This window comes from Rhinolophus sinicus, chromosome X (assembly GCF_036562045.2).
Source record: "Rhinolophus sinicus isolate RSC01 chromosome X, ASM3656204v1, whole genome shotgun sequence".
NCBI lineage: Eukaryota > Metazoa > Chordata > Mammalia > Chiroptera > Rhinolophidae > Rhinolophus > Rhinolophus sinicus.
Window position 1 is genome coordinate 14,220,089 of NC_133768.1, and position 26,773 is coordinate 14,246,861.

A 26,773-nucleotide genomic window follows, 5' to 3' on the forward strand; every position below is an offset into this window, starting at 1 on the left:
CAGACCTCGGGTGGAGAGTGAGTGGGCTCACGAAGGAGCCTTTTGTGAATCGCCAGTGCTTTGGCTTTATCTGAGGGAAGGTGTGCCGGGAGGCGAAAGGTGAGGCCGGAGGGAGTGAGACCACAAGTAAGAAACTGGAAGCACAGCAGAAAAGAAGAACGGCACAAAGTGTTCTAATTCTCTGTGTACTTGCTTCAGTGTATTTTTTAAAAAATTGTTAACTATTAGCTTTGCGCAGTGGCAGTATCGTAGCCAATGAGGTTTATCCGAGGCGCGATTATTGCTAATTGAAAAAATTGTTAACTATTAATGACAGTTTTAATGATGTGACCTGAAGATAAATGTACGCTGCAGTAATCAATATTGTGCACCTATGATTTCTTAGCTCGCAGCTGACCTTCATCAGTGGATTATTGTCAAGAACTTAAACCAGTGCCTTAACAAGAGTAAAATAAACTGGAGCCAGACGGACCTCTTAGAGGTTTCCTTCACCAGTAAAGAGGTGGCTCCTGCTGCTTTCCTTTGTTACTATCTAAAGAAGATTTAGACTGGAGAGGTTTGTGTTTGCTTTAGGTCAATTCCCAGGTGCTTTCTATGTCATAAATGACAGTATCACCACCACCATCATGATCATGAGATGGAAAGCAGTGTTGCCAAGACTACTGACCAGTAATGTGGCTTTTGAATTAATTCAGCCTTTACAGATTCTTTTTCTATTTAAAAAATATATACAGTAATTTCATTACAAGCAAAAGTTGAAAAATATTACATGGCTCTTTGTTGTTTTAAACACTGTTTGTGTGTTTCCAAAATCTGTTTGAAGGTTTCTTTTTCTGTGTCAATTTACGTATTTCCCTAAGAGATCTTCCCCACCAAAGTGAAACTGAAATTTGCTATTTTTAAAAAAAGTTATAAAAGGATTGCTGTAAAATCAGATGCTCTCTGTATTATTTTCAGTTGTCAAAAATGATCATGACATTTGTAGCTTTCACTGCCAAATAATAAAATTCTGACAGATCTATTTCAGTTTATCCTTTTTCTTTCTGATCTGCTCATGGTGATTGTTCACAATTGGTAACAATTTAGTAGGAGCAAATGGAGAAATCACCTGTGTGGATCAGACAGTCTGTCATGTCTGAGATCTCTCTGCTGGTATGTGGCAGAGCTGCTACCGGGTTTCCCCGAAAATAAGACCTACCTTGAAAATGAGCCCCAGTTAGGATCGTCAGCCAGTACATTATGATGATGTTCCAGAAGAAGATGACATGACTGTATTTGAATAAATGTAGATTGCTGTGCATGAAAAAGTAAGACATCCCCTGAAAATACACCCTAACGTGTCTTTTGGAGCAAAAATTAATATAAGACTGGTCTTATTTTCAGGGAAACACGGTACCAGCCCTCCAGTCTTCTGACCTCCGGGCCTGGGATTCTTGCCCTGGCCCTGTGGGTTTTCAGTGGAAGGTGACCATCACACCCTCCCATCAGTGGCAATGCCTAATGATTGACGATGTGTCTCAAAAAGGGAAGGAGAAAGAAGTTCTTAAAGGATAGGGCTTGTAACAGAGACGCAGGATCACAGGAGCTTAAACAAAATAGAAGTTTCTTTCTCACGAACAAATATTCAGGAAGGCAGTACAGAGCTGGTAGTAACTGCTCCACAGCCGTAGGAGACCCAGGTTGCTTCTGCCTTTTGCTCCATCACCCCTGAAATGTGGCCCTTGTCCTCAAGCTCAAGATAGAGCTCCAGCTACCATATCCCATTGGCCAAGGCTTAGTTGCATGGCCACACTTGCTGCAAGGCAGAGGGGAAATGCACTCTTCATTCTGGCCATCTATGCATCCATTTACAAATTATATTACTGTGGAGAAGAGAAGAATGGATATGGAGATAGTCCTCTCTGCCACCGGGGGATTTAGAGTTGAATACGAAATGACACACAATTTACTTTCTCTGTTACAAAGCCCTCTTATTTCCCCTGGGCATTTGGGACCTCCTATGCACTTGTTAATTGAAAAAGGCAGTTCAAGTGGATAATCATTAAAAAATGGTGCATACATACTTTCAACATTTTATATTAACTTAAAACATAGCGATACATGTTTACCATTCTTCGGAGGTAGAGTCAAGGCCTTTTGAGTAGCGTTCTGATGAGTCTTTCTTGCATACATCATACTCATAATGCATCAACTATGATATCCTGTGTCAGCTTTTTTAAAGTGAAGCAAAAGCTTAAAAGCATTGCAAAGCACTCTCAGTGCAGAATCCTGATTGTTGCCACCACCTGTCCTTGCCAGTGTTTTTATGGTTGCTGCACTCATATTTGATTAGACAGCAGTATGTTTGGTGACTTTTGTTTATTAAGTCTTTCCAAAGTATTCAACTTAACTTTCTTATTAACAGCCACTCTCTTTCTTTAAAACATTATTTCATTGGTTTATACGATATTATAAATATGTATGGGAGTGCTGTGCACAAAAAACTGACTACTTATATGTATACAACTTGACTTGTGGGAACAAAATTGTGAAGTTGTATGAGAGTAGCGATCTTCTGACTTTTTGGTCTCAGGACTTCTTTACACTTCTTAACATTATTGGGAACCCTAAGAGCTTTTTATTAATATGGGTTTTATCTGTTAATATTTTTCCTATTGGAAGTCAAAACTGAGCAATGTAAAAATATTTATTAAGTCATTTAACAATAGCAATAATAAACCTGTATGTATTAGCATAAATACATTTGTGTGTCAGTCATTCTTTTAAGTGAACACTGGTGTTCCATAAGAAAAGTGGCTAGGTTAGTTTGCAACTCAAATGCCCAAGTGCTTTTCCTCAAGACAACCGCCATGCTTTGGTGTGCGGCAGAAACAAGTGCTTTATGTGTATTCCTCATTTTAACATGTAAATTCCTAAAATGACATGTACTCAACAATTAATGTTTAATAAAAGTAATTTTACTACTTCATCAAAGACATACTTACCTAAACTGGTTTGTTTTTGTTTTAACTGCAAAGTTGTGGCATTGAAAAATCCAGTGCCTTGATTCATGCTAAGGTGCCACCGATTTACCCATTGTTGCTTTGTGCCATCAATGTAAATGCCAACACAGTGAAAAAGGCTGAGTGTTATGACTTCATGGGCCCTCTGCAGTGTCGGAGAACCGCCTCCAGAGAGCCACAGATCACACTTTGAGAACTGCTGTCCTTCGTGGTCATCTACAAACAATAAACTCTAATTGTGCTAATAAACTTAGTCTTGTGCTTTACAGAGGGAATGGAGAATGTTTGGTTAACCTGGAAATTCAGTGAGACTGGTTAAGTGGCGTTTCTACGTAATAAAAAAGTTGCATGAATTGTAGAATGCTCTCTGACTCCAGACAAAAATCCAGACTAAGATTTTTGAATATTGATTTGTTTGGAGTCTTGTGAATTTTTATTTCAACAGTATTTTCTAGCCTGTTTTAATTTTTGTACTGATTGTATTGATTACTGCTAATCTTTGGGAGCTTTTCTTTTTTTTAAAGAATATTTTCTAGGTCTCCCAGGAATATTTTCAAGGTTTGATTTTATTGCAAAGTTATATTAAAGGTGCACAATGCACTGTGTTACTATGACTGTTTCCCCCTCCTTTATACATTACAGTGTCTTTACTTTGGATTGCTTTTCCTTTGAAAAATGCTAAAATGATGCCTGAAAGGTTTTAGGGAGAATAAGAAGCACACAGGGTTATTATTGGGGACAGCACTGGGGAGTAGTCAAAATGGAATTTCTTTTAAAGGGGAACCTTGATTTAATACAATATCCTGCTTCAGCATGAAAAAGGTTATAGATGGAAAACAAAACAATTTAAAAAATGCAAGCTGTGTATTAGATGAATTATCATCCAAGATGCTTTTATAAATTGTTAACACATGATGTGTGGGCCTACCTTATTTTGGAGATTAATTGCTCCCTGTTTAATTTTTAGAATATGCTTGAATTGCTGGAAGAAATGCCAAATGGAGTTCCACCTGAAAAAGTAAAAAGTTATATCTATCAGCTAATCAAAGCTATTCATTGGTGCCATAAGAATGATATTGTTCATAGAGGTAAGTATGGAATTTTTGAAATGGAAAATATTAAAGCATCAAATAAAGTTAATAAAATATTTCACGTTACTGTCATAAGAATAGTTCCACAGGTCCTGACATTCCATTTAAATTAAATACATTTTGAAAATACAGGATATGAAACACTGTTGGCCTTCCTAGTCTCCTTTTGTATCACCAAAAGGATGGACAGCAAATTTATTTGGATATTATTGTACAACCTCTGTGTTTATATAACCATATCTACCCTTAACTGCAGAAACATCTAGTGATATAAAGAACTCAACAGATGCAAACTTTGACGCTTACTTGGATGGGGGTTGGGGACCCTCTCCATTGCCTTCTGGTCCTACAGGTAGACCAGGTAATGTGCAACAAACCCAGAATCTGGCTTTGGATATGGTCCCAAGTGACTGAGTCCCCATTGACAGTCATTGCTCATTCCCTTGGAGACCAAGATCTCCAGCCCATACCTTCACCTTCTGATTTAACCTACCTGCTACTGAAAAGTGTCCATTGTTGCAGGTTGCAGGCATGATTGACGTGGCATAAAGGCCATGATTATACTTCCATAAACTCTTTTATTTTGACTTTTCTTGCCATGAGTTGGATAGTTTATGGCAATAAAAGGGAAATGACTTTCTCAGCACCATCTTTAGCTCTACACCATTTATCTTCTTCTGATAATCTCCCTTGCATTCCAGAGTTTTACACTAATGAGACACAAATTGATAGAATAATGAAGCTAAAAGATGTTTATCAGAAAATGTTGCTATATCCACTTCTTGTCTTTGAATTGTCAAATAAATGAATATTACATTTTAATTTACCTATACAAACACACAAGGAGATCACCTTAAAAAGAGTCTTACTTTAAGAATAGCTTAAAGGTATTGTGAAGAATGCTAACTCCTAATATTTCTAGAAAGAGACTAGAAATATTTTAGGAACTCTAGAAAGAGTTTATGTTTTTCTAACGTTTGACTTTCATAGCAGTTACCTTATCCAGGATGGCATGGGTACATCACCAAGTCCGCTGGACATCTAGTGTGTATGGTAAAATAACAATCTATACTACGGGTTAAGGATATTAATAAGGAAGTGATTTAGCTGCATTTCCATAGTGATACTGTGATTTGGTTAAGTGGATAGTGAATCAGTGTTTGTGAATTAGCCATAGAAACCATGATTCTGAAATCTACAGATTTCACTCCTACCTCTTCCCTTTCTCCATGTTCACCTCTACCATGTGACACAGATGATGGGTGCTCTAAAAACAGAATTGTGAGATGCCTCCCAAGGGAGAATTAAACTATTTTGTGTACTTCTACTCCTCAACTCCCACCACATCTTCAAAAGATCCACGGAAAAAATGAGAAATCTTATCTTGACTCATTCAGTATAGCCTCAGCATTAGACAATTATAATTGTGAACCACACAGAAAAGTTAAAGAGATACGAATGTAGATACAGAAATAACACAGAAAATGATAACAGTAAATGTATCTTACATGTATTTTTCCTCCAGTAGATATAATGTTAGCTACTCACTCTCATGTGTGTTTTTAAGGTATCTTGTGGGTGTAAGCATTTTATATTCTATCTCCAAAAATTTGTATTATTAGTATTTTGTAAACTAAAAATGGTTCCTTGAAATGTGGTGGCCTAGATTCAATCATTCTTAAATTCCTCTCAGAGATGCAATTAATGCCTTTAAGATTTAAAGGAAAAAAATATATTTTTGAAATTGTGGTCTACATGTTGCTCAAAAAGAAATTAATCGAAACTTTATGTACCAGCATAAAATATATTACTCTGTTTTTCGCTGCCACAGGTTTCTATTCAAATCACTCTGGATATTTCTAGTTAGGTGCTATTATAGTAGTCTAATGGTGTCAATCAGCAGCATATGGGACATTTTTTAATAATTGTTTTTTAATCTTGATACTCCAGATATAAAGCCAGAAAATCTCTTAATCAGCCACAGTGATGTTTTGAAACTGTGTGACTTTGGTAAGTTAAAAAGAAATTGAGCCCTTTCTAAGTACAATAATCCTCCCTTATCCACAGTTTCTCTTTGCATGGTTTCAGTTACCTATGGTCAGCCGAAGTCTGAAAATATTAAATAGAAAATTCCAGAAATAATTCATAAGTTTTAAACTGTGTGTCGTTCTGAATAGTGTGATGAAATCTCATGCCTTCTGCTCTGTTGCACCGGGGTGAGAATCACTTAGTATCTGTCTCAGTTATCAGATCATCTCTGGCGGTACCCCAGCACTAGTGTTCAAGGAACCCTTATTTTTACTTAATGCCCCAACGCGAAAGAGAAGCTGTCAAGTTCTTCTTTTAAGTGAAAAGATGTGTATGTATAGGAAAAACCATCGCACATAAAGGGTTTGGTGCTGTCTGTGATTTCAGGCATCCACGTGGGGGGGTGGGGGCGGTGTGGTTCTTGGAACATATCCCCAAGCGGGGTCTACTACACAGAGTTAAGATCATATATAGATAGGTAGCTTTTACAGGCATATTAAAAGTATTCTTTATGTTTTGACTTAAAGTAGCACAGGAACATTCTATTGGGTCATGTATTGGAAAATTGGTTGCTGGAAGAGTACTACTCTCTTTGCTCTACATAGTCTATTACTTTTTCTGTTTTCTACATTGTCTGCTCTTTAAAAATTCATCATGCAGTATTTATTTAATGAGAATTCAAAGCAAATAAATGCACGGGCATGTATTCATAAGCCCAACAATGAGCCCAGAAAAAGAATTTTATAGGAAATACCACTGTGGCCTTCTGGTTTGAATAGGATAAAAAATATTTTAAATATTTTGAAAGGTTTATAGAAATTGTTTTAGACATAATCATAAATACTAAAAATTTGCCTATGTAAATACACGTTTATATGCAAAAGTTATGTATCTGTAAGGTCAAAAGACGTTTTTAGAACAATTCCATTTATTCTCTTTAAATAAATGTTCAATAAATGAGATTAGTAATCGATGTATAATATTTCAGCTCCTGGTTGAATGTATAAAGTTTTTGAGTTGTACTTTTTTTAGTAGAAAATTGTGCATTATTTCCCACATATAAAACTGTATTAAGCACTATTAAGCATTTGAATTAAAATAATTCAGAAAAGTTTTAAAACTATAGGGTGTTTAAGTCATGAGTCATTTTTTTAAAAATTATACTTTTGTCTAATCCATATGCTGAAAAATGACTTTTTTAAAATGTGATTTTTTTCAGATATTCAAATATAATCATAAATATGATATAAACCTCCACATGTAAATGAGAATACATTTCCTTTCATAAACAGAAGTTTGCTTAGTGCTTAGTAGATGGAAGGCACAAGTAAGAAATGGAAGCATTCCAAGAATTCACTTTAGAATGACCGATTCTGTCCAATGTAGCAACTGAAAGCATGTGGAGTTATTTTCTCTCAGTGTTTCTAAAGAACTTGAATATAATGAACCTGCTTGCTTGAGGAAAAATGTTTTACAGGACTTAATTTTATTCATACTTTATGATGAGGAGTATTGCAAAGAAGTGTCCTATGTCCTAAACATCTTAAGAAGCGCTTCGGAGAATTTTCAAAAATAACACTGTATTTCAAAGATTTTGATCTTGGCATTTTTAGAGTTTCCTTAGCACTATGATTTTGGGGAGTAATATCTATTTTCAACTTCCTATCCATAATTGTGATTACCACCAAGTACTGAGACTGTGCACCTCTCAGACCCTTCTTTGTTTAGCACGTATCCATGAACTATGAGTCAGTGATCTGCGTAAGCTCCAAAGTTACCGAAATTTGTAAAGTTATATATAAAAGACGCCTGTAGAATAGTTACTAATTAGAAAAAGAGTATCCCTGGTCTAGCATCATTTAAAGAAAAGAGCATTGTAAATGGTCAGGAAGTTTCGCATGGTACCACAAGTTGCATTTTGTGCCCTGGGCATCCCCAATGAGGACTTCCTAATTGCTTTCACTCCTGGGGCATGTATTACCCTTGTTTAGCTGGAAGAACCCCATTCAAAAATATGAATATTTCTTCAAAATATGTCTTACAAAGAAGTATTGATTTACTGAAGTTAGGGTTTTGGTTTTTGCTGTGGTTGTTTTTGTATTTTACTGTTCCATTTTAAGAAACACTATTTTCCACTTTTCAAAACTGACATACATCTTAATTTTTACACCTAAGTTTCACGTTCTGGTTCTTTATTCACAGTGAAGCCATATTGCTTTCGGTGAGTTAGATGGGTAATTAATTTACCTGCTGGTTTATTCTGTGACCTTAAAACCTTTCGAAGGGGTTTTGGGGGAGAATACTAAGAGTGTATAAGGTCATTAAGACACCTCTAATATGCTTCTCAGTTACATTAGGGGATGAAAATAATTTTGGCCTGCTTTGTTTCTATCATTGCCAATCTTTAGTTGTTTATATAAGGGTGGAACTGCTCAACTACAGTCCTACATAGCAGAATATATTGACTATCTGCAATACGTTAGTTTAGCTTTGACTTCTGGCTCTTGTGAGATTTCGTTTTGTTTCTAAGATATGCATTTATTGAAAGAACTGATTTTAAAATATGCTCTGAATGCTTATAAAAGCATGTGATGATTTTGAAAACATGGATTTCTTTAGCATAGGGGGAGACTGGTTTTTTAGTGAATACATATTTTATTGACATGAACAATAGACTGACCTTTTAAAATAACAAGGAAGCTATTAATAAACAGCCCATCAATACCAGTCATTATGTTCTTTTGAGGTTCCTTTAAAATATTGCTAGCACCCACGTATTTTGACAACATGAAATTATTATTTCTTTTTCAAAGTTATACCTTTGGGCTTTGCTATCTTTCAGGTTTTGCTCGGAATCTATCAGAAGGCAATAATGCTAATTATACAGAGTATGTGGCTACCAGGTGGTATCGGTCCCCAGAACTCTTACTTGGGTGAGTTACCTTCCTCAAATAGAATGACACGTACATATCTGCTCATCCTGTATCATTAGCTCTGGGATCATTCTATGGAAGATAAGAACTTCAGTTAAATGCCAGTTACCTATTCCAGTGTAACAAACCACCCAAAAACTTAATGGCATAAAACAAACAACATTTTATTTGCTCGTGATTCTGGGTGCAAGTGATTTGGGGGAGTCAGTGATTTGAGTTCAGCTGGATGGTTCTTCTGCTGGTCTCAACTGTAGTCGCTCATGTAGCTACAGTCAGTCTGCGGGTCATCTGGAAGCTGGTTGGTTTATGGGGCCTCAGCTTGGACAGACCATCTCTGTTCCATGGGGACTCATCCTCCAGTAGGCTAGTCCAAGTTTCTTTGTGTGTGATAACAGAAGAGCTTCCTACAGCATTAGGGCGAGCCCCAAAATACGTGGTTTTCAAACCTCTGTTTGCATGGCTTTTGCCTCATTGGCCAAAGCACATTGCTTGGCCAAGCCCTGATTTAAAGGATAGAGAAATAAACTCCATCTCTTGATGGGAGGAGTGGCAGAGTCACATTACAAAGTGACAGATATACAAAAATGGGGGGAATTATTGCTGCCGTCTTTGTTAATAATCTCCCACATTAAGAATGTGGATGTCCACAGAGTTTGTTTTCATCTAGTTTCTTCTTCTGTGTACCTCTGTCTGGACTCACTGGGATGCATGGTACATTTTTTTATGGGAGGCATTGTAATTTGAATTTACTGGACAGTTTTTGCCAAAGAAGAAATGAGTATAAGTTAGATCATTCATAGAACCCCATCTGAGGATTCATGTATGGTAGCAGGACTCGTTATAATATGGTTTTATCTATAAGATGGCCCCAACGAGTTAAGTCTAAAATCAGCCTTACTGCAAAAGTTCAGAGAGTATTTGCCACCTACTAATACCTATCAGAAAATTGTGGTTATGTATGGGAGCTACCAAAGTATATTGGGACTCCAACTAATTTGATGATCCAAACAGAATATTGCTAATTAATAATTGCAAGTGCTAGTTGAAGAACCGTATTATTTGTGTAAAACTCCCATTGATAATCAGTTGATATTTGGTTAACATTAAGAATTTACATTCTTGTGCATTCTCAAGACTTTGACATTCAAAATAATTCCAGCTGTGTAAATTATTCAAATCAGTTGACAAAAGAAAAATAGCATGTAGTGGGTATGTGGAGATTTTTCATAGGTTTCTCCATCTAGCACAAGTTTTTTCTCTTGTATAGGTATTAAAGAAAGATCAGTATCTTTCCCTCCCCAATAGAAAATCTACACGAAGTTTCCTAATATGGTTCTTAGGTTTTTGTGGGAAGGAAGTGAGATAAATAAAATACTAACTTAGTGTTCAGTGATTTATTGTCCTAGAAACATATTCTGTATAGTATTAACAGTGCTTTAATTTAGAGTATTTGTTAAAAGTTTTGTTTTACTAGTATATCATTATAGTATTCTAGAATTTTATCCCATTTTTTTGTTCAGATATTTTATGTTGGCTTTCCCTTCTTAAAGCTTGGGTTATTTATATTTGAAACTAAAGAAAACATGGTTTCTTACTTAATCTCCATATATAATTTGACTTAAGGTTAGATTTTGGGGTATACATATAATGCTGCTTTGGCGATACCTAGATTTTTGTGTATAGCCTCCATTTATTAATAACAGTAACATCCTAAAGCCCTCTGGTAAACTCAGATCCTAGAAGAGAACTAAACCCCTGAGTAAACAGAAAAAAAGTTTTGAGGGGAATAGCTATCATAAAGCCCCATATATAGGGTAAAAATAGAGTCAAGTAAATACAGTAGTGCTTAACACAGTTTTAGCTACAAGGTGTGATCAAACAATACGGTGAATGTTTAAATAAAAAAAATTTATTACAATAAAAGACACATTGCCATTAATCCCCCTCAAAATACTCGCCCTCACTTCAAACACACTTATCCCATCGTTCTTGCCACTTTCTGAAGCAGTTCTGGAAGTCCTCTTTTGTGAGTGTCTTTAGTTGCGCTGTCATGGCTGCCTCGATATCCTGAATCATTTTGACTTTGGGAAAGGGCCAGAAGTCGCACAGTGCCATAACTGGTGAATAAGGTGGATGAGGACACACTGAAATGTTTTTATTTGACAGAAATTGCTGTATACCAGAAACGATGTGTGACACGGAGTATTGTCATGATGGAGGATGATTTACGGCACACTTTACAACACACCTTCTCAACCAACTGACTGCACTGAACAAGTTGAAACATGTCGTACCCTGTTGCTAAGATTTGATGTGCTGCTTCCCGTATTGAAGATCCCTCCCTGCTTTCCCATTGGATGACACACGACAGCAGCATTCACCATTTTTTCTGATCACAACAGAAAGGCTCCGTGTCACATCGCTTCTGGTATATGGTAATTTCTATCAAATAAAAACATGGTATGTCCTCATTCACCTTATTCACTGGATCTGGCATGGCGACTTCTGGCTCGTCCCCATAGTCAAAATGACCATGAAAGGTAAATGTTTTGCATCGATTCAGGACATCAGGGCAGCCACAACAGTGCAACTAAAGACATAAAAGCGGACTTCCAGAACTGCTTCAGAAAGTGGCAAGAACAATGGGATAAGTGTGTTCAAAGCAAGGGGGAGTATTTTGAGGGGAATTAATGGCAATGTGTCTTTTACTGTAATAAATTTTTTTATTTAAACATTCACTGTATTGTTTGATCACACCTCATATTAGAAATTGTGACTATGCCATCAGAGATTAAATAATGTTCAGTGTTTGTTTTTTAAGAAGAAAAATAAGTCAGTAGTACATTTTAATAGACTGAACTTAAAAAATGGATAAGATAATAGCTTTCTGACATTTAGAGAGCAAAAAGATAATTACCTAGAAAATAAATTTCTTGGGAACATTTCATTCCCTAAGTGAGCTGTTATCAGATGTGTGCACTGTATTAAGGTTTATTAGCCATTCATGTTCAAAATATACCCAGATGTGAATAGATTTCAACTTAGTGTATTCTACCTAAATTGTTATTAAATGGATGGGGTGTTTTTTAGCATAGATTTATTCACTTGTGTTCTGAATTTTTACTTGGATATCCATAATTCCTTTTTTTAGCCTCGCTTTTTTACCACATGGCACTTTTTAATTCCTTGAATACACAAATGTGCTTTAAATCATGAATCTGTTCAAAATATTTTGGAAATTATTAAAGTGTATTTCTTCGGTTGCCAAGATAATCTCTCCCTTTGCTTTTCAGAGCTCCCTATGGGAAGTCTGTAGATATGTGGTCAGTAGGCTGTATTCTTGGGGAGCTCAGTGACGGACAGCCTTTATTTCCTGGAGAAAGCGAAATTGACCAACTTTTTACTATTCAGAAGGTGCTAGGACCACTTCCATCTGAACAGATGAAGCTCTTCTACAGTAATCCTCGCTTCCATGGGCTCCGGGTAAGAGGCTTTGCTAAAACCCAAAATGGAATCAATACAGCAGCATTTAAATCATTATTCATTACACAATGGAATGCTAAGCTATTCCCTTTCCCATTACAATGTTTATAATCCCCATTATAATATTTTATTTTTGAATCTTATATAGTATTTGTGAATTTTAAAACGTGGTCTGAATTTGAATGTAGGAGCTGCGAATGTTTTTCCTAATTTGTAAGTTCCAATTGTCCAGTCTTTTCTAGTGTATGCATTATTATATTCTAAACTTTGGTTATCTCAGAATGTTTTTTTATCCAAAATATTCGGCATTCCCAAAAAATATAAAAATGTATAAATGGCTGTTGCTTATTTGAGGAAACATATTTGTAGTAATTTGAGGAAGACTTATGAATACTTGCATTCTGCTGATTTCAAGGTGCTGTTCTAGCAGCTATTTCTTGTTCCTCTGTTGACAGTGAAACATCAAATCTTCTTTTCAAACTAGTCTATTGTCTTGAGCAGCCTTTTCTAGACTTGCTAACTTGGTACAAAACTTGTCTTCAGAGAATATACTAAAAAGGGTCTTAAAAATATAAACTTACCCCAAATGAGCGACAACCAGCTTGCATAGGCATCTTATTGGAGTGGCCAGTTATAGGCTGCTTCACTCTTCCATCTACTCCAAAAGCTTTTTTTTTTTTTTTTTTTTAAGTTTTCAACTACCCTGCTTGAGCCAACATGCCAATTGGTGGGCCATTGTGGCAACTATAAAATAAACTCACCACCACTTTCTTTCTTTTTCTTGTTCTCAAACCATGTTTTCTTAACGTTTGCAAAGCTCTTTGTTTCTTTCTTTGACATTCTGGACCTCAGTTCGTTTCACTTTGAAGAGCACCCCTCCTCACACAGTACCTGCTCCTGAATGTGGACGAAATGAATGAACAGAAGTACATACAATTTCTTTCTCTCTCTCTTCCAAATCTGAGTTACCTCCAGCAAGTTTCTCTTGTGTTCTTTTATTTTTGCTTTTGTAAGCCAAAAATTAGCCAAAGTATGACCATTAATTAGCATGCAAATAGTTCAACGGTTATTAAGCATTTGTCATACTAGATGCTGAAAATATGATAATAGATGGGACTCATTCTCAGTCTAGCAGAAAGAAAAATCTGTTCAGAAGTAAAGTTGGTCATAATTCATGAATTCCTGTTTCACTGAGAATGCATCCAAACTCCTTCCCATAGCCTATGAGACGGCATGATCCATGCCCTTCTAGCTCCATGACCTCAGCTCATACCTCTCTCCATTCCCCTCCCTCTCCAAACTCTCACCACATTTGCCTTTCTTTTTCTTTGGTTTTCATAAACATTCCAAGGTTTTTCCAACTTCATGGATATGGGACTTGCGACTCCTCCCAATGAGGCATTTCCCTTGTGTAACCCCTTCTCATTTTGTAAATCTCAGCTCCAAGGCACCCTCTCTCTGAACCCCCCCAACATACCAGCCCCACCTCCTTCCCACTGTCTTTCATAGCACCGTTTTTTTCCATCATAGCGCTTATAGTATGTACTTATTTTGTTTATTTGTTTACTTGTTCATTACTAACTGTCTAGTTTTCAACCACTAGAATATAAGGCAGAAATCATCTGTTTTGTCCCTGTATTTCCAGCGTCTAGCACAGAGCCAAGCAAGCATATCTATTAGGGACTCAATGAGTATTGAGCGCTTGAATCGGTGTCGTCCTCACTTGAGCTCAACTATATTTCCCTCTCCATCTCTAATGCTTCTTTCTCTCTTAGCACCTGTTACCTGAACTATTGACAACTCCCGAACTGATCTCTCCGATTTTCTCTCGTCACTTTAGTCTTTCACATTGCCTTCAGAATGCGCTTCCCTCCAACTGCACATTTCATTCTAAATCCTTTGTGTTTAAAAGCCCCAGGATTGCTGGTTAAGTTTAAACTCATTAGGGTGGCAGTAAGAACCTCCTGCTCCTAGCCCCCCAGCTTCATCTCTTACCCTTTCCTCACCCCTTCCCCCCCTACTCTGCAGCTACATTGACCTTCTCACCATTTCCTTGGCACGTTGCTTCTACAGTACTGTATTTTCATTTCTGTAATGCTCCCAAGCCGCATCCCACTTCCTGGAAAGCTCTTCGTCCTCCGTCCTTGAAACCCTTCTAGCCTCCTCCAAGGGGATTGATGACTCCCCTTTCTGTTCTCCTGTAACACTTTGGTCCTTTGTCTTGCAGCACTCACTGCAGTCTCTTTTAAGTAGCTGTTTGCAAAATATATTTCCTTTCTGTACTGATGAATTCCTGGAGGATATGAGCGGTCACGTTCACCATGATATTGGCAGCTACCTACAATAGTGCCCACTAGGTGGAATGGTATTAAGCGATTGAATAGTTGACCTCAGGATTTTACACTAACTGCTAGTATGTCAAGCTTGGCCTGCTGGCTACCTTGTTCTTTGGTTAGAGGCTCTATGCTGGATTCTCTGAACTGAGTGTAAACAGATCTGTCACGGTACCTGGCCTTAATACCTTACAAACTAGCTGAAGAGTAAAAATGTGCATGAAATGATTAGAAAACTACCATTTATAATAAAGCGTGGTATATAATAAAGTACCACATTCTTTACTACATTGTACTGTTTTCTAATACATCTCAATATGATTGGGACCATGAGAGTGTGAAACATTCTGGAAAGTTAGAAATCATATTTGGCTAGATTCACTCGAGAACCATTTATGGAGGATTTGAAATGGATATTGAAGAATGAGTAGCGTTTGGATCAGATAAGCCACAAGAAGGCTGTCTTTTCCTCATTTGTCTGTGGTTCTATTTGTTTACAGACCTCACTGAACAATATTATCTGTAAATGCTAGAGAGCACATGACGACACTGCTTATAAATAGCCCTGCAGAGAAATTGCTGCTTCTGTGACACTTTGATTTTTATAGATCTTAATATTTTCACATTTTCGTCTGAAGGTGTTTGTGGTGTTTTAACTAAATTAATCTTTTTGGAGGTTTAACAACATTTGTTGAGGGCAAGCTCTCCTTGAACGTTTTGCTTGAGAATTCCTGTGACAGACAGCTAAGCACACAGGGCGTGGACTCTCCAGTGAAACATGGGCTTACCAGTAAGCAGTCCAGTGTTATTTGCATTTTGATTGTTATGTAGAGATTGGAAAATGCTCTAATTGTGTGCATTATTTTGAAAAAGTAACAATTGCTGGCCCATAGTTTAGGGCTTAGACTCTGGAGTTAGACTGCTGGCGTTCACAACCTGGCTCCATATTTACTACTTGAACGGCCTTAGGCAAGTTTCTTGTGTCTCTATGTGTAAAATGATGATAACAGAAGTTCCACCTGATGGGTTTGCTGTGAAGATTTAATGTATATCTAAGATGCCCAGACCAGTGCCTCACCTACAGTAAGTGCTCGGTATAGAGGCAGTCTCATTGTGTGCCATTGCCCGAGGGAGGGAGGGACTTACTGATTGGGATACGCTTTGAACTTCTATGCTAGAGTTTTGGTTATTTGTTGAATTATCTCATATTAGAATGGTAGCTTTCGTTCAAAAGCACAAATTACTTTTTTTAAGTTAGGAGTTTGATCATTTTTTTATCACAGTATTTCTAATACTTTTTGACTTTCAGCATTAATTTTCTTATCAAGGAAGTATTACTTCTGAAGGAAAAAAGGAAGGAGTATCTGGTAACGTGGTAGACCTCATAAGCAAAATTGTCATTAAAATGTACCAGTGCAGAGTCTTTTATCACAGCATGACAAGATCTCGCTCTCTGGGCTGATATTTAATGCTCTAACAACACCCAAAGGAACCTCTCTTCCTCCCTTAGGAAAGGTGCCTAGGTTTGGAAAGAGTGGGTTTGGACCACAGACTTGGGGGCAAATACTAGTTCTGCTTTTTAGTTATGTGACTAGCCTCAAACCAGTTATTTGAACTTTCTGATTGTCATCTTCCTCATCTCAAAAATAAGAAGAATAATTGCTAAAATGTCTCGTGTAGCATCACTTCCCTCCGAAAGCACTTTGAGGTTTGCCTGTGTATCTGTATTAAGCTCATGGTATTCCTTCTGCGTCCTCTGTCTAGAAGGGGCTGTCCTACTTTTCTCTGTCCTCGCATTTTTCTCATCTTTTAAACCTAGTTCGAATACTGTCTATGGGTTCTTTCTTCTACAGCCGCAAAGCACCTTGGTCTCCTTTCTCTAAGCTTTGAGTAGAATTTACGGCTGCGCTGATTGCTTTCCCAACCCAACTGCTGTGCTTGGGTGCAAAGTTTAGGTCTCACCCATATTCTGTCCCTCCTGCTGTACCTGGCAGTGTGGGGATGAGGTCATAATCACTCCCTAAATGCCTTGTTAGAATTTTCCCACAGAACCAGCCCTCCCATCCACTTACTTAGCATGTTTAAGGATTTCAGGATTTTGCAATGCTCTTCTGTTGGTATAAAGGAAATAGATATTAAAAGCCAAGTAGCTCCTCCATTGGGAGGGGGTTTGTTCATGGCATTGCGCTGTAATACTTCACCATCCACTTAGATATTGTGAAATGTGAGTTGGCAGAGGGAAGGGCAGAGCATCTAAATAAACTTGACCTTTTCCCTTCATTTTATTTAAAAATGCGTTTGTTAACTTAGGAGCCTGTTTGCATTCTGTTCCAATGTACATAAAGGAAGGAATTGAAAACAGGTCATTAAAAGAGTGTGTTCAAAGCAATAACAGAACATATGTCTGAATGCACTCTTTCTATTTCTGTGGCCTTTCAGGTACTGGCCTCTGTGCCTTTTTCTCTTTTTTTACTTCTCTTATTTTCAGGAGTAAATGGGATGTTGTGAAAAGGACTTAAGACTTGTCTGTAATAATGGGTGACCGGTTAGCTCAGTTGGTTTAGAGCGCGGTGTTAATAATACCAAGGTTGCCGGTTTGATCCCAGTGGGCCACTGTGAGCTTCGCCCTCCTTACGAAAAAAAAAAATTGTCTGTATAAACTGTATAAATACAGTTTCAAATTTTTATATTTTGGATTGTTTTACATGCTTCAGTATTGTCCGACTAGATTTAAGTATCATCTTTCATCGGCAAGTTTTCCTGTTATTAAATACCCACTCAATTCTATTAATCCATACCTCAAATCCATAGACAGCCAAAGTAACATACATAGAAAGAAATTGGATCTGACTGCACCAGGGCAATAAGTTCTGTTCACCGGCTCCTTCTCCAGCACTCGCAGCTTGTGCACACCCATCCCCTTCTCCATGCTCACACTCCTGTCGTGTTCTTACAGTTTCCAGCTGTTAACCACCCTCAGTCACTGGAGAGAAGATACCTTGGAATTTTAAACAGCATTTTACTTGACTTAATGAAGGTAGGACAAGTGGATGTTATCTGTATAATATGTCTTTCGTTAATAGATGTATAATAGATATTAATAGATGTATAATAGATGAAAATGGGGGACTATGTCATGTTAAAAAGTATGTAATGTATTTAAAATTGCAGCAGGGTCTGGTATTGTAACATTCCATCTGGACAGGACCATGAGACACCTAAATTACATTCCTAAAATGGACAGAATAATAATCCAGATATAAATAATAAGCAATAATTAAATGTATTCAGCACTCAAGAGCTGCTCAGGCATAAGGTTTTAAAACAAATCTTAAAATGAATGTTGAAACAAAAGCGATTCTAACATTTTTTCCATGAGATTTAGGGCCTCCCATAAGGTTTTTTTACCAGTGAACCTAATTCTGCTCTTTTTCTTACTTGGCCTCTTCTCTCCCAGCCGCATCGCATCGGCTCTTTCTGGCTCTTTTTTTGACACAGGTACTTGACGTATTGCTGCTACTGTTCCTGAGTGGTCCTCCTGCCCTAGTGCCCCTGGCCAGGGGTCTTCCTGCTCTGGACTGAAAACGTTCTCACAGTTTTTTATTCATGCTTTTCTTTCCCAGTAGCCAGTGAGTCAGTCCCTTGAGTGAGAACTTGTTTTCTCCCCCATAGTCTCCAGCTTTCATTGCAGCCAGCCAGTACATAAGCAAGTGCTGATTTTTTGATAATAGATGTTCAAAAACCACTTGTTAATGGGTCGGTTTCATTTTATGCCCAACCATCAGAATCCGAGGAGGTTACACTGTACAGAGCCTTTGAGGCATACTTAGCACAGTTGGAATTGCTAAGCAGTGCTCTCAGAACTTTGCTGTGCTTTAAACCATGTTAATCTGTATTCCAAGAAACACTGTAAATCGGTGTGGGGGCAGAGGTGGGGGAGAGGGGTGTAGCTCTTGGGAAAGGCTGCGCAGCAGAAAACCTTTCATGGATTTTATTCATTATATTTTATTCACAGTATTCATTAACGTATAAAGGGTTTCAGGAATCCCACAGCAAAGAAGCATTTCTGTCTCACCCAACATTTTCCAAATTTAATTAAATACTGAATACTTAAAAAAAAAATAGAACTCTACAGCACTAGTGTTCTAAACACAGATTTCAAGCTGCTATTAGAAAAAGAACCCTCAAGGCTCTTTCAGGTTAATTGGGCATAAATTATCTCTTAAAATCAGTTGGGTTTTGTCAATATGTTCTTTCATGCAATCAATATTTATTTATTTATTAATTATTTAATAAGTTTTAAAATGTAAATAAAGTAGCAAAACTGAATTAAATGCAATTTCATATTTTCTGCCTTTTGTCTTTTTGAGTTAAAAATATTTGAACTTTTTTGTTAAATCATTGCCAGATGTAATTACCAAGCATCAGCGAGGCACCTGGTAAAATCTAGCACAGATAAAAATATAAAGATAACCTGAATCTTTCTGCATTTATACCAGTTTAAAAGTTAAACAGGCTAATTCCTGTTAATTGAATATATTTACCCTCAAATTTTTTTAACGTTAAAGAACCATTTTTATTGAAATATATATTCATAAAAATATACATATTATGTGTACATCTCAGTTAATTTTTATTATGCAAGCATATCTGTGTAACCCCAGCCAAATTGGGATATAGAAAATTATTAGCACCCCAAAAGCCTCCTCATGACCCCCTCCCAGACTCTACCCTCCACCCCTTCCCACTCCTGGAAACCACAATTCTGACTTCTATCACCAAAGCTTGTTATTGTTTTGTTAGTATTGAATGTTAATATAAATAGAATTATTCCTTTTGTCTTAGTTATTTTTGAAAATAAATTTGAAAAATGATACCATTTATCCTTTCATGAAGAAATGTATTCTCTATGCCATTTCCCTAAAACAGATTTGATAATTTTGTGACTATATAAGTACCTAAAACGGCCATCTCGTTCTGCATGTGTTTATGTGTGTCATCCATTTTAGTGGGGATAGGTCTCCAGAGTTAATCCAAGCCCCTAATAACTTCAAGAATAGCTACAGTAATTATATGGGTTCTATTTTAGTTTTTAAAAAAATTAATGTGGTTTTTTTCCCTCTAAAATACTGATTTTTGAAACTATTCAGTAAGTTTTATACTTTCCTCATAATGACCTCATCCTTCCAAATAATTTGAAAATTAACAGCTGTATTCATAAATATAAAAATAGTTCTTTGTATGTGCAGTAATTTCTGTTGATAATCTTAACACTTTAATGCTGGTAGATATTTGGCTTCTGAAAGGTCACATGCACTTCTAATTTAAAATACTCAGGCTGACTTTCCTTTGTTTTAAATAGCATCATGCAGTTGAAACCATTTTGATGTCAAGTGTTTTAACTGCCAGTGAGACCAAAATCATTTTATATACTTCCATAGTTTTTGTTTTTTAATAAGGAAGAAGAAAGAATTGAGATAATTTTAGATTTGTGTCTGAGTGGATATGAATGTAAATCCATTTGCATGTAAGCAGTTTCGGAGTCTTCTGACCCAAAGTGAATGTTTAAGTACATGATAGGGTCAGAGTTCAAATGTTCTGTGATGGTAGGTTGAAGGTAATTGTCTAAAATTGAATTCTGGTTTATTGGGAGCAAATCTAGGTTTACTTTCAATGTTCGACAGTGGATCACAAAGAGATTAAATGTTGGCAAAACCAATGAAAGTGAGACGGATTTAGGAATGCTAGAATTTTACCCTTTTTCCTTTATGTGAAGGAAAATGTCAGTCACTCAAATAGCAAAGTTCAGTGTGCTCTATTGAGTTGTGTTAGGTTATGTAGGTTTTGTTTCTTTATATATTTGTTTAATTTATCAATAAAAACCAATCAGTTTTAATAATGAGTCACCTTTTAAAATCTTGTCCAATTATTAATAAGATAAATATTATTAGAAGAAAACATTTTAGTTGTTAAAAATCTAATATGTGTATAAAAGGGTTAGTACCTTAATGAATAAACACTTACAAATAAATTAGATACACAAATAGAAAAATAAGAAAAGGAGGAATATCAGTAACCAATAAACATAAAAGTGTTCAACCTCACTAGTAATCAAAGATGTGAATTAAGACAGCTGTGAGGCACCATTTTTTAAATGTCTAATTTACAAGTACTAAAAAGAATGATAACACCTATTGTTGATGAGGGAGCCAGGAAATTGGTAAACTCTCAGTTGCTGAGAGGACTATCATTTGAGGCAAACTTCCTAGGGGGTAATTTGGCAACACTTAGAAAATAATCCTTCAAAAGTTAAACGTTTGCATACCTACTAGTTCCATTATCCTACGAAAGGAATCATGGATGTATGCAAACATATCATTTGTTCATCACAGCATTAATTATAATAGCGAAAGGTGGCAGCCATCTAAATGGCCAACAGTAGGAGATTGGTTGAATAAATCATGGTATATCCATACCACAAACTTCTATATAGTCATTTGAAAACATGTTGTAAGATTATTTGTTGCAACATTGTTCATAATAATAAAAGAAGGGAAATAACCAAAATGTTTATCATTAGAGAATTGCTGAAAACAACCTGAGGTATATCCATAGAGTTGAAGCTCTTTACCGATGTGAAATGATCTCTTAAGATCTAATGTCCGGTGGAAATAAAACTAAGTACAGACCATTGTGTATGCTGCTATTAATATTTGGGTAAAATAAAAGCAGATAGAGATATGCACAGAATATTTTTATGGAAGGATACACAAGAAACTGATAACATGGGCTGCCTCTGGAGAGGGGGACAGGAGAAAGGTAAATAATGTGTATTTTTTCATGTGAATATATACTTATTCAAAAAAAATATTTAAAATGTTGAAATTATGTTGTAAAAGTGTTTTTGATTAGTAAGTGAAAAGTGCAGGATACAAAACTTCAAAGAAAATATGGTATTCTAAAGAGGCTGGGAGGGCATATCCCCAGAGGACAACAGTGGCAAGATTATGGGTGATTTAGATAGTCCTTAGAAAAAGTTTTTTTTTAGGCTAAATTGTGTTTGCTAGATATTCTGCAATGACTGTGCATTTCTTTTATAATAAAAAATAAGATTTTTAAATTACAGTTTAAAATTGATTTTGTAATGTTCTTTCCAATCCTAACATTATTTCCTAAGAATTTACTGAAGTTGGACCCAGCTGACAGATACTTGACAGAACAGTGTTTGAATCACCCAACATTTCAAACCCAGAGACTTTTGGATCGCTCCCCTTCAAGGTCAGCAAAAAGGAAACCTTATCACGTGGAAAGCAGTACTTTGTCTAATAGGTAAATATTCCCTTTTAAGGAAATACAGATGCAGTGCTGGTCTTACAAGTAGGTGGAGGAGGTGGCTGCTTAAATGATGCAATTAGAGAAAAGAAGGAAAGCCCTCTTTATTCAAAAATATCTTCCTTATGCTTATTACATGATTCAGAACCACATTTTAAGAGTTGTGTGGGTCTTTAAAACTTTCTTATCTTTAACAAGTATATCACGGAAACCTATGCATTCACTGGGAAAGGTAGCATGGGTTAGCAACTGAGGCGGGTTCTAGCCTCATGAGCTAGAAGATTCTGTGTAAATGGGACCCAGGGGTGATGAAGAAGGGTGTGTGAGGGCAAGAGGATTTCTGGAGGGAGAAGAGGATACCAAACACAGGTGGGTGGGGAGGCACTGAAGATAATCTTTGCAACTGAACCAAGTAGGTCTGGCTCTACAGAAGGATCTTGTGTTTTCGTTGCTCTTGTCTTTTAATTATTGAGTTGAGAAGTTATGTTTTCATAAGAATAAGAATATGGAAATAGTAAAGTCAGTATGGAAGACAGTGATTCAAATTGGTGCTTTTTAAAATATAATTTTCCAGCATAATCTTTAAAAAACAAACAAACAAACAACAAAACAAACCTCTGTTTCCTGGGGAGGGGGAGGGACCCACAAGGGATTGGACCATGCAATCAGGTTCTGTCCCCAGAACTGCCATTCCCTGATTCTGTTGGCTGCATTTACTGGAGGGCAGTGTGCTTGTCATGGGCTCCCTGTCTTATCTTCCTCTCCTAAGAAAGTGGTCTTATCATCTGGTGTTGCTTAGACTATGGGAAATAGGAAATAGTTTATCTCATCTACTGTGAGAAGAGAAATAGAAAACAGTAATTCTTAACATGAAGCTTTTTGGATATAAATTTTCTCCGATTATCCCCCAATTTTCTCTCGATGTAGAACAGTTATTCTTAATCTAGTGGAATTTTGAAAGTTCAAGACCTGGTACTTTTTAGATCTGTGAGTGCATTCATAAATTGGCAATAACCATTTATCCGATGTTTTCTCTGCTTAACTGTGCGATTGTTTTTTTACAGCTGTTTACTCTCTTTAAAGTGATTAGTTCTGGTATTGTTGCCCTCACACCTTATAAACTACCTGCAGTTTTTAAAGGAGGCCTAGGAGCAATTTCAAATTCTTTTTAACTGAGTTTGTGTTCACTTTGTTGTCTGTTTGCGTGACATCTTAGTCCACTAAGTCGAGGCACAGTGTTCACCTTTTGGTTGCTCCTTTGCATTTTGCCTGTCTTATCTGGGATCACCCCCAGTTCCAGTGCTTTGGTCTCCCTTCTCCTGTAACTGTCACTTGACTCCTCTAGTTTACATTTACAAAGAAAAAGGATCCCAATGATATAAAGTTCAGTAGACTGGCTATTGATGTGTGTTGTAGTGATGATTAGTAAAATACAAAGACTGCCGTGAAATGGGGTCTGTGTCTTCGTCCTCTAGTGACTCACTTGAAAGGTCCCCAGTGGGGATCCAGGACTCTCCTTGGGAACCCTCTTTAATCTATCAAGGAGGATGTGTGTGGTGATGCAAATGTGGTTTATATGGGTCTTTGAGGAGTCCTCCCAAATCCCATTTTGAAGCAGATGAGAACAGAAATTATAAGTAAATAAAAATCTCTGGAAAAATTCATTTTTAGGTCTTGACACTATGTTGAATACATTAAAGAAAAAGTCCTAAATGGTTTCTCTAGGAATGATCTTAGTTTATGTGTATCTGGAAATGTCCTTTTCTCCACACTTGTCTATGGTCCCTATTCCTCCATGGAAGCCTTTCTTGCTGGGAACACTAATTCTACACAGACCATAGCTTCCTTGGACTTCCCAGCACCATTGTAGAGTTGGCTGCCAATCACACTCTCCCCTGCCTTGTCCCTGAGACATACACACCCTGTCTTCTGTCGTCGTCCCAGCTCATGTCTCTGTAGGAGAGGCAGTGGACTCTTGCATCACCTAGCCCCTGCCTAAGTTTCCTTCAGACTCATCTGAAGTTCATCTTAAACATGGCGGCATGGTGCTTCAGCCTACCCTTCACTGCCCTCTCACCAGTCCTGCTTCGCCAGACTTCTCCATAAAAGTGTGGCTTTGTATCTTTAATGTTTGCTTTGAAAAGTTATTTTAACTGAGGAGATTAGCTATCTGTTTACCTGTCTTTCCTTTTCTTTCCTTCCAGCCAACCATTTAAGAAGAGTTTATATATTAAATCCTCTTAAGAGGTTGTCAGTTTAACACAGATTCCTTACAGTTGTGTATCAAGGAGATCTATGGAATTTTCGAAGCAGTTTTTTATTGTTGTGCTTTGGCAGGGCTCCAATTTGAAGATAATTTGATGCCCTTTCAACATAGGAATTATGTGCAAAGCTTAATGCCTTCAGGTTAATATCAAGACAGTAACTTTTGTGATAGCGGTTTAGACTCAGTACATTTATGGGAAACCTGACTCTTTGACAAATATTTCTACCTTAACTTGCTCGTCTCGCTTTTCCTGTTAGAAATTGTATCTTACATCATTATGACTGTGTTCTTCCTAATGTGTAAGTCCATGCTCCGCATTGAGAGCAGTGTTTTCCAAGAGTTTTCAAAAACTAGCAGCCGTCTTCACTTTTCTCTCTCCTTTTCTGGCCTTCTTTGGAGCTTCGGACGTTTCACAATATCCGCATGTGTTATCTCTGCTATTACTCTTTTTAGGCCTGGCAGAGAAAGGGGAGGAAATCAGGTTATGAGAGCCCAGGGGAGCCAGGCAGGAGGAGCCCCCGTGAGGGATCTGTAATCTGGAGGGACACAGCTATGATCTGAGTCAGGGTGCCCATGCTGGGAAGGAGGAGGGAGGGCAGCCCCCAGCCCCTTGCACTGCTAAGCCCACCTGAGACTTAGGCTGCAAGGGAGCCTGGGTGATGTAGTCTGCAGAGTTGGGCTACTGAGGCCCAGGATGGGGCAGAGAGGAGTGGAGAATGGACTGGGGGTTGGGCAAGTGGAGACTAACACAATCATATGTATTTATGGGTGAGACTATTGGTCTATCATTGTGTAGGGTTTTGAAAGTTGCTAAGATATTTTAGTTGCCAAGACATAAGTTGACAGACTAATGGTGTAAAATCTGCCTTTAGGATTTGGGGACTGTCCCAGATTAACCCAGGGATAGACTCTGTTAACATCATTTAACAGAAAGTGAAACTTTTCCTTTCTTTGTAATTTCTTTCTGGGTCTGGGATCTGCCATTTAGTTAGCTTGTATTTAAGTGACTTATTTAATGCTGCAATTCTTGTGACCCAAAGGCAAGAGATTAGCGAGTACATTTAGGAGGTGAGGCCTTCCATACTGGTACAGGCTTGCTTGGTATCAGATCCTTTTTAACACTGAAAGGTAGGAGCAGAGGGAAAGGTCCCTTACCTTTGATGCCTGAGCAAGTGGATTCTCAGGAGAAATGGGAAGGCGTAGGTTCACAGATTACCATTCTACAGGGAAAAAGTGACTTTTCTCTCCATTAGCATGTGATGGGAACAAAATTCCCAAGTCAAACCATATTTAGCAATAACAATATTTGGAAGAAAATTTTCTAAATGCATAGTAAAAAGGGAATTATTTTTCATTTAAAAACATTCTCACCTATCTCAAACTATAATTTGATCCTTTAAATAATTACAATAGAACAAAATAACCTTGCTCTGATGACAGTTTCAGCTTTCAAATAAAGGACAAGGTTTTCCTCTGGGTTTATATTTTGTATTTTAAACCAAGAAGGAAATGAAGCTTTAAATCCTAGAGACCTCGGTCAGTTTGGAATAATGACGTGTGAAGTGAAGAAGAGAATAAAATTGTGTCCTTTAGAGACAAATGAACTCTTTAGATCCCTGTGATCCAGTTAGAGACACATTCCTATTGAATATACAAGGAGGTATCTGAAGTAGCCCAAGTCTTGCCACTTCTCTAAAACATAAACATTGATCCTCATGTTTTCCAACAAACCCCACCAGGCAGTCTACATTTCTTTTTCGAGTGTCATTTTCTTTTATTGAGTGCATTGCTAGAATTCTCATTCTTTGATGATACAGGCTGAAGGCGGAAGAGATACTGCTGGTGTCTGTGTATATGCAGTGAGTATGGATTGCTGAGGCAGGCTGTGAGTTCGACAAATAAAAATGAAGTTCAAGGAACACCGTGGCCTTCAAGTCTAAATGTTGCCTTCTGACATTTATGCAGACATAAGAATCATAAAGAGTTTGTCTATAACTCAACTGTCTTCTGATCAGGCGTTCTATAACAAACACACATGTGAGCAAAAGCATGTTTTCCCAGATTATCAGTTAGGAACTGTATTGGCAGCCAGTTAGCTGCACTTTCGAGGATGCCAACATATTTCATCAGGACCAGCGCCTTGTGGCAGAGACTTGATCCGAGGCACTTCCTTCTGATGGTTGTTACTTGTTGACATGAGTTTGAGAGACTTACATGTTTTCATTTTTGAAATGTTGTAGGTATTTGTTCTCTTTTCTATGATACTTTTTGTGTGTTTACTATTGAGGAAAACTAAGATACTTTT

The 26,773-nt window shown here is 37.2% G+C and overlaps 1 protein-coding gene and 1 pseudogene across 3 annotated transcripts in view; both read left to right on the forward strand.

Annotated features, from left to right (window-relative positions):
• CDKL5 (cyclin dependent kinase like 5) overlaps nt 1-26,773 on the forward strand; it is a 165,037-nt gene that overhangs the window by 107,814 nt on the left and 30,450 nt on the right. For 2 of the 3 annotated variants that reach the window (XM_019755452.2, XM_019755453.2), the window contains exons 6-11: nt 3,970-4,090; nt 6,044-6,103; nt 8,964-9,054; nt 12,348-12,537; nt 17,827-17,907; nt 22,048-22,199. In XM_019755452.2, coding sequence (XP_019611011.1) covers nt 3,970-4,090; nt 6,044-6,103; nt 8,964-9,054; nt 12,348-12,537; nt 17,827-17,907; nt 22,048-22,199 — 695 coding nt within the window. The remainder of the gene's footprint in view (nt 1-3,969; nt 4,091-6,043; nt 6,104-8,963; nt 9,055-12,347; nt 12,538-17,826; nt 17,908-22,047; nt 22,200-26,773) is intronic. The other variant, XM_074324175.1, reaches the window with a different exon arrangement.
• On the forward strand, nt 227-307 carry LOC141569813 (U4 spliceosomal RNA; annotated as a pseudogene).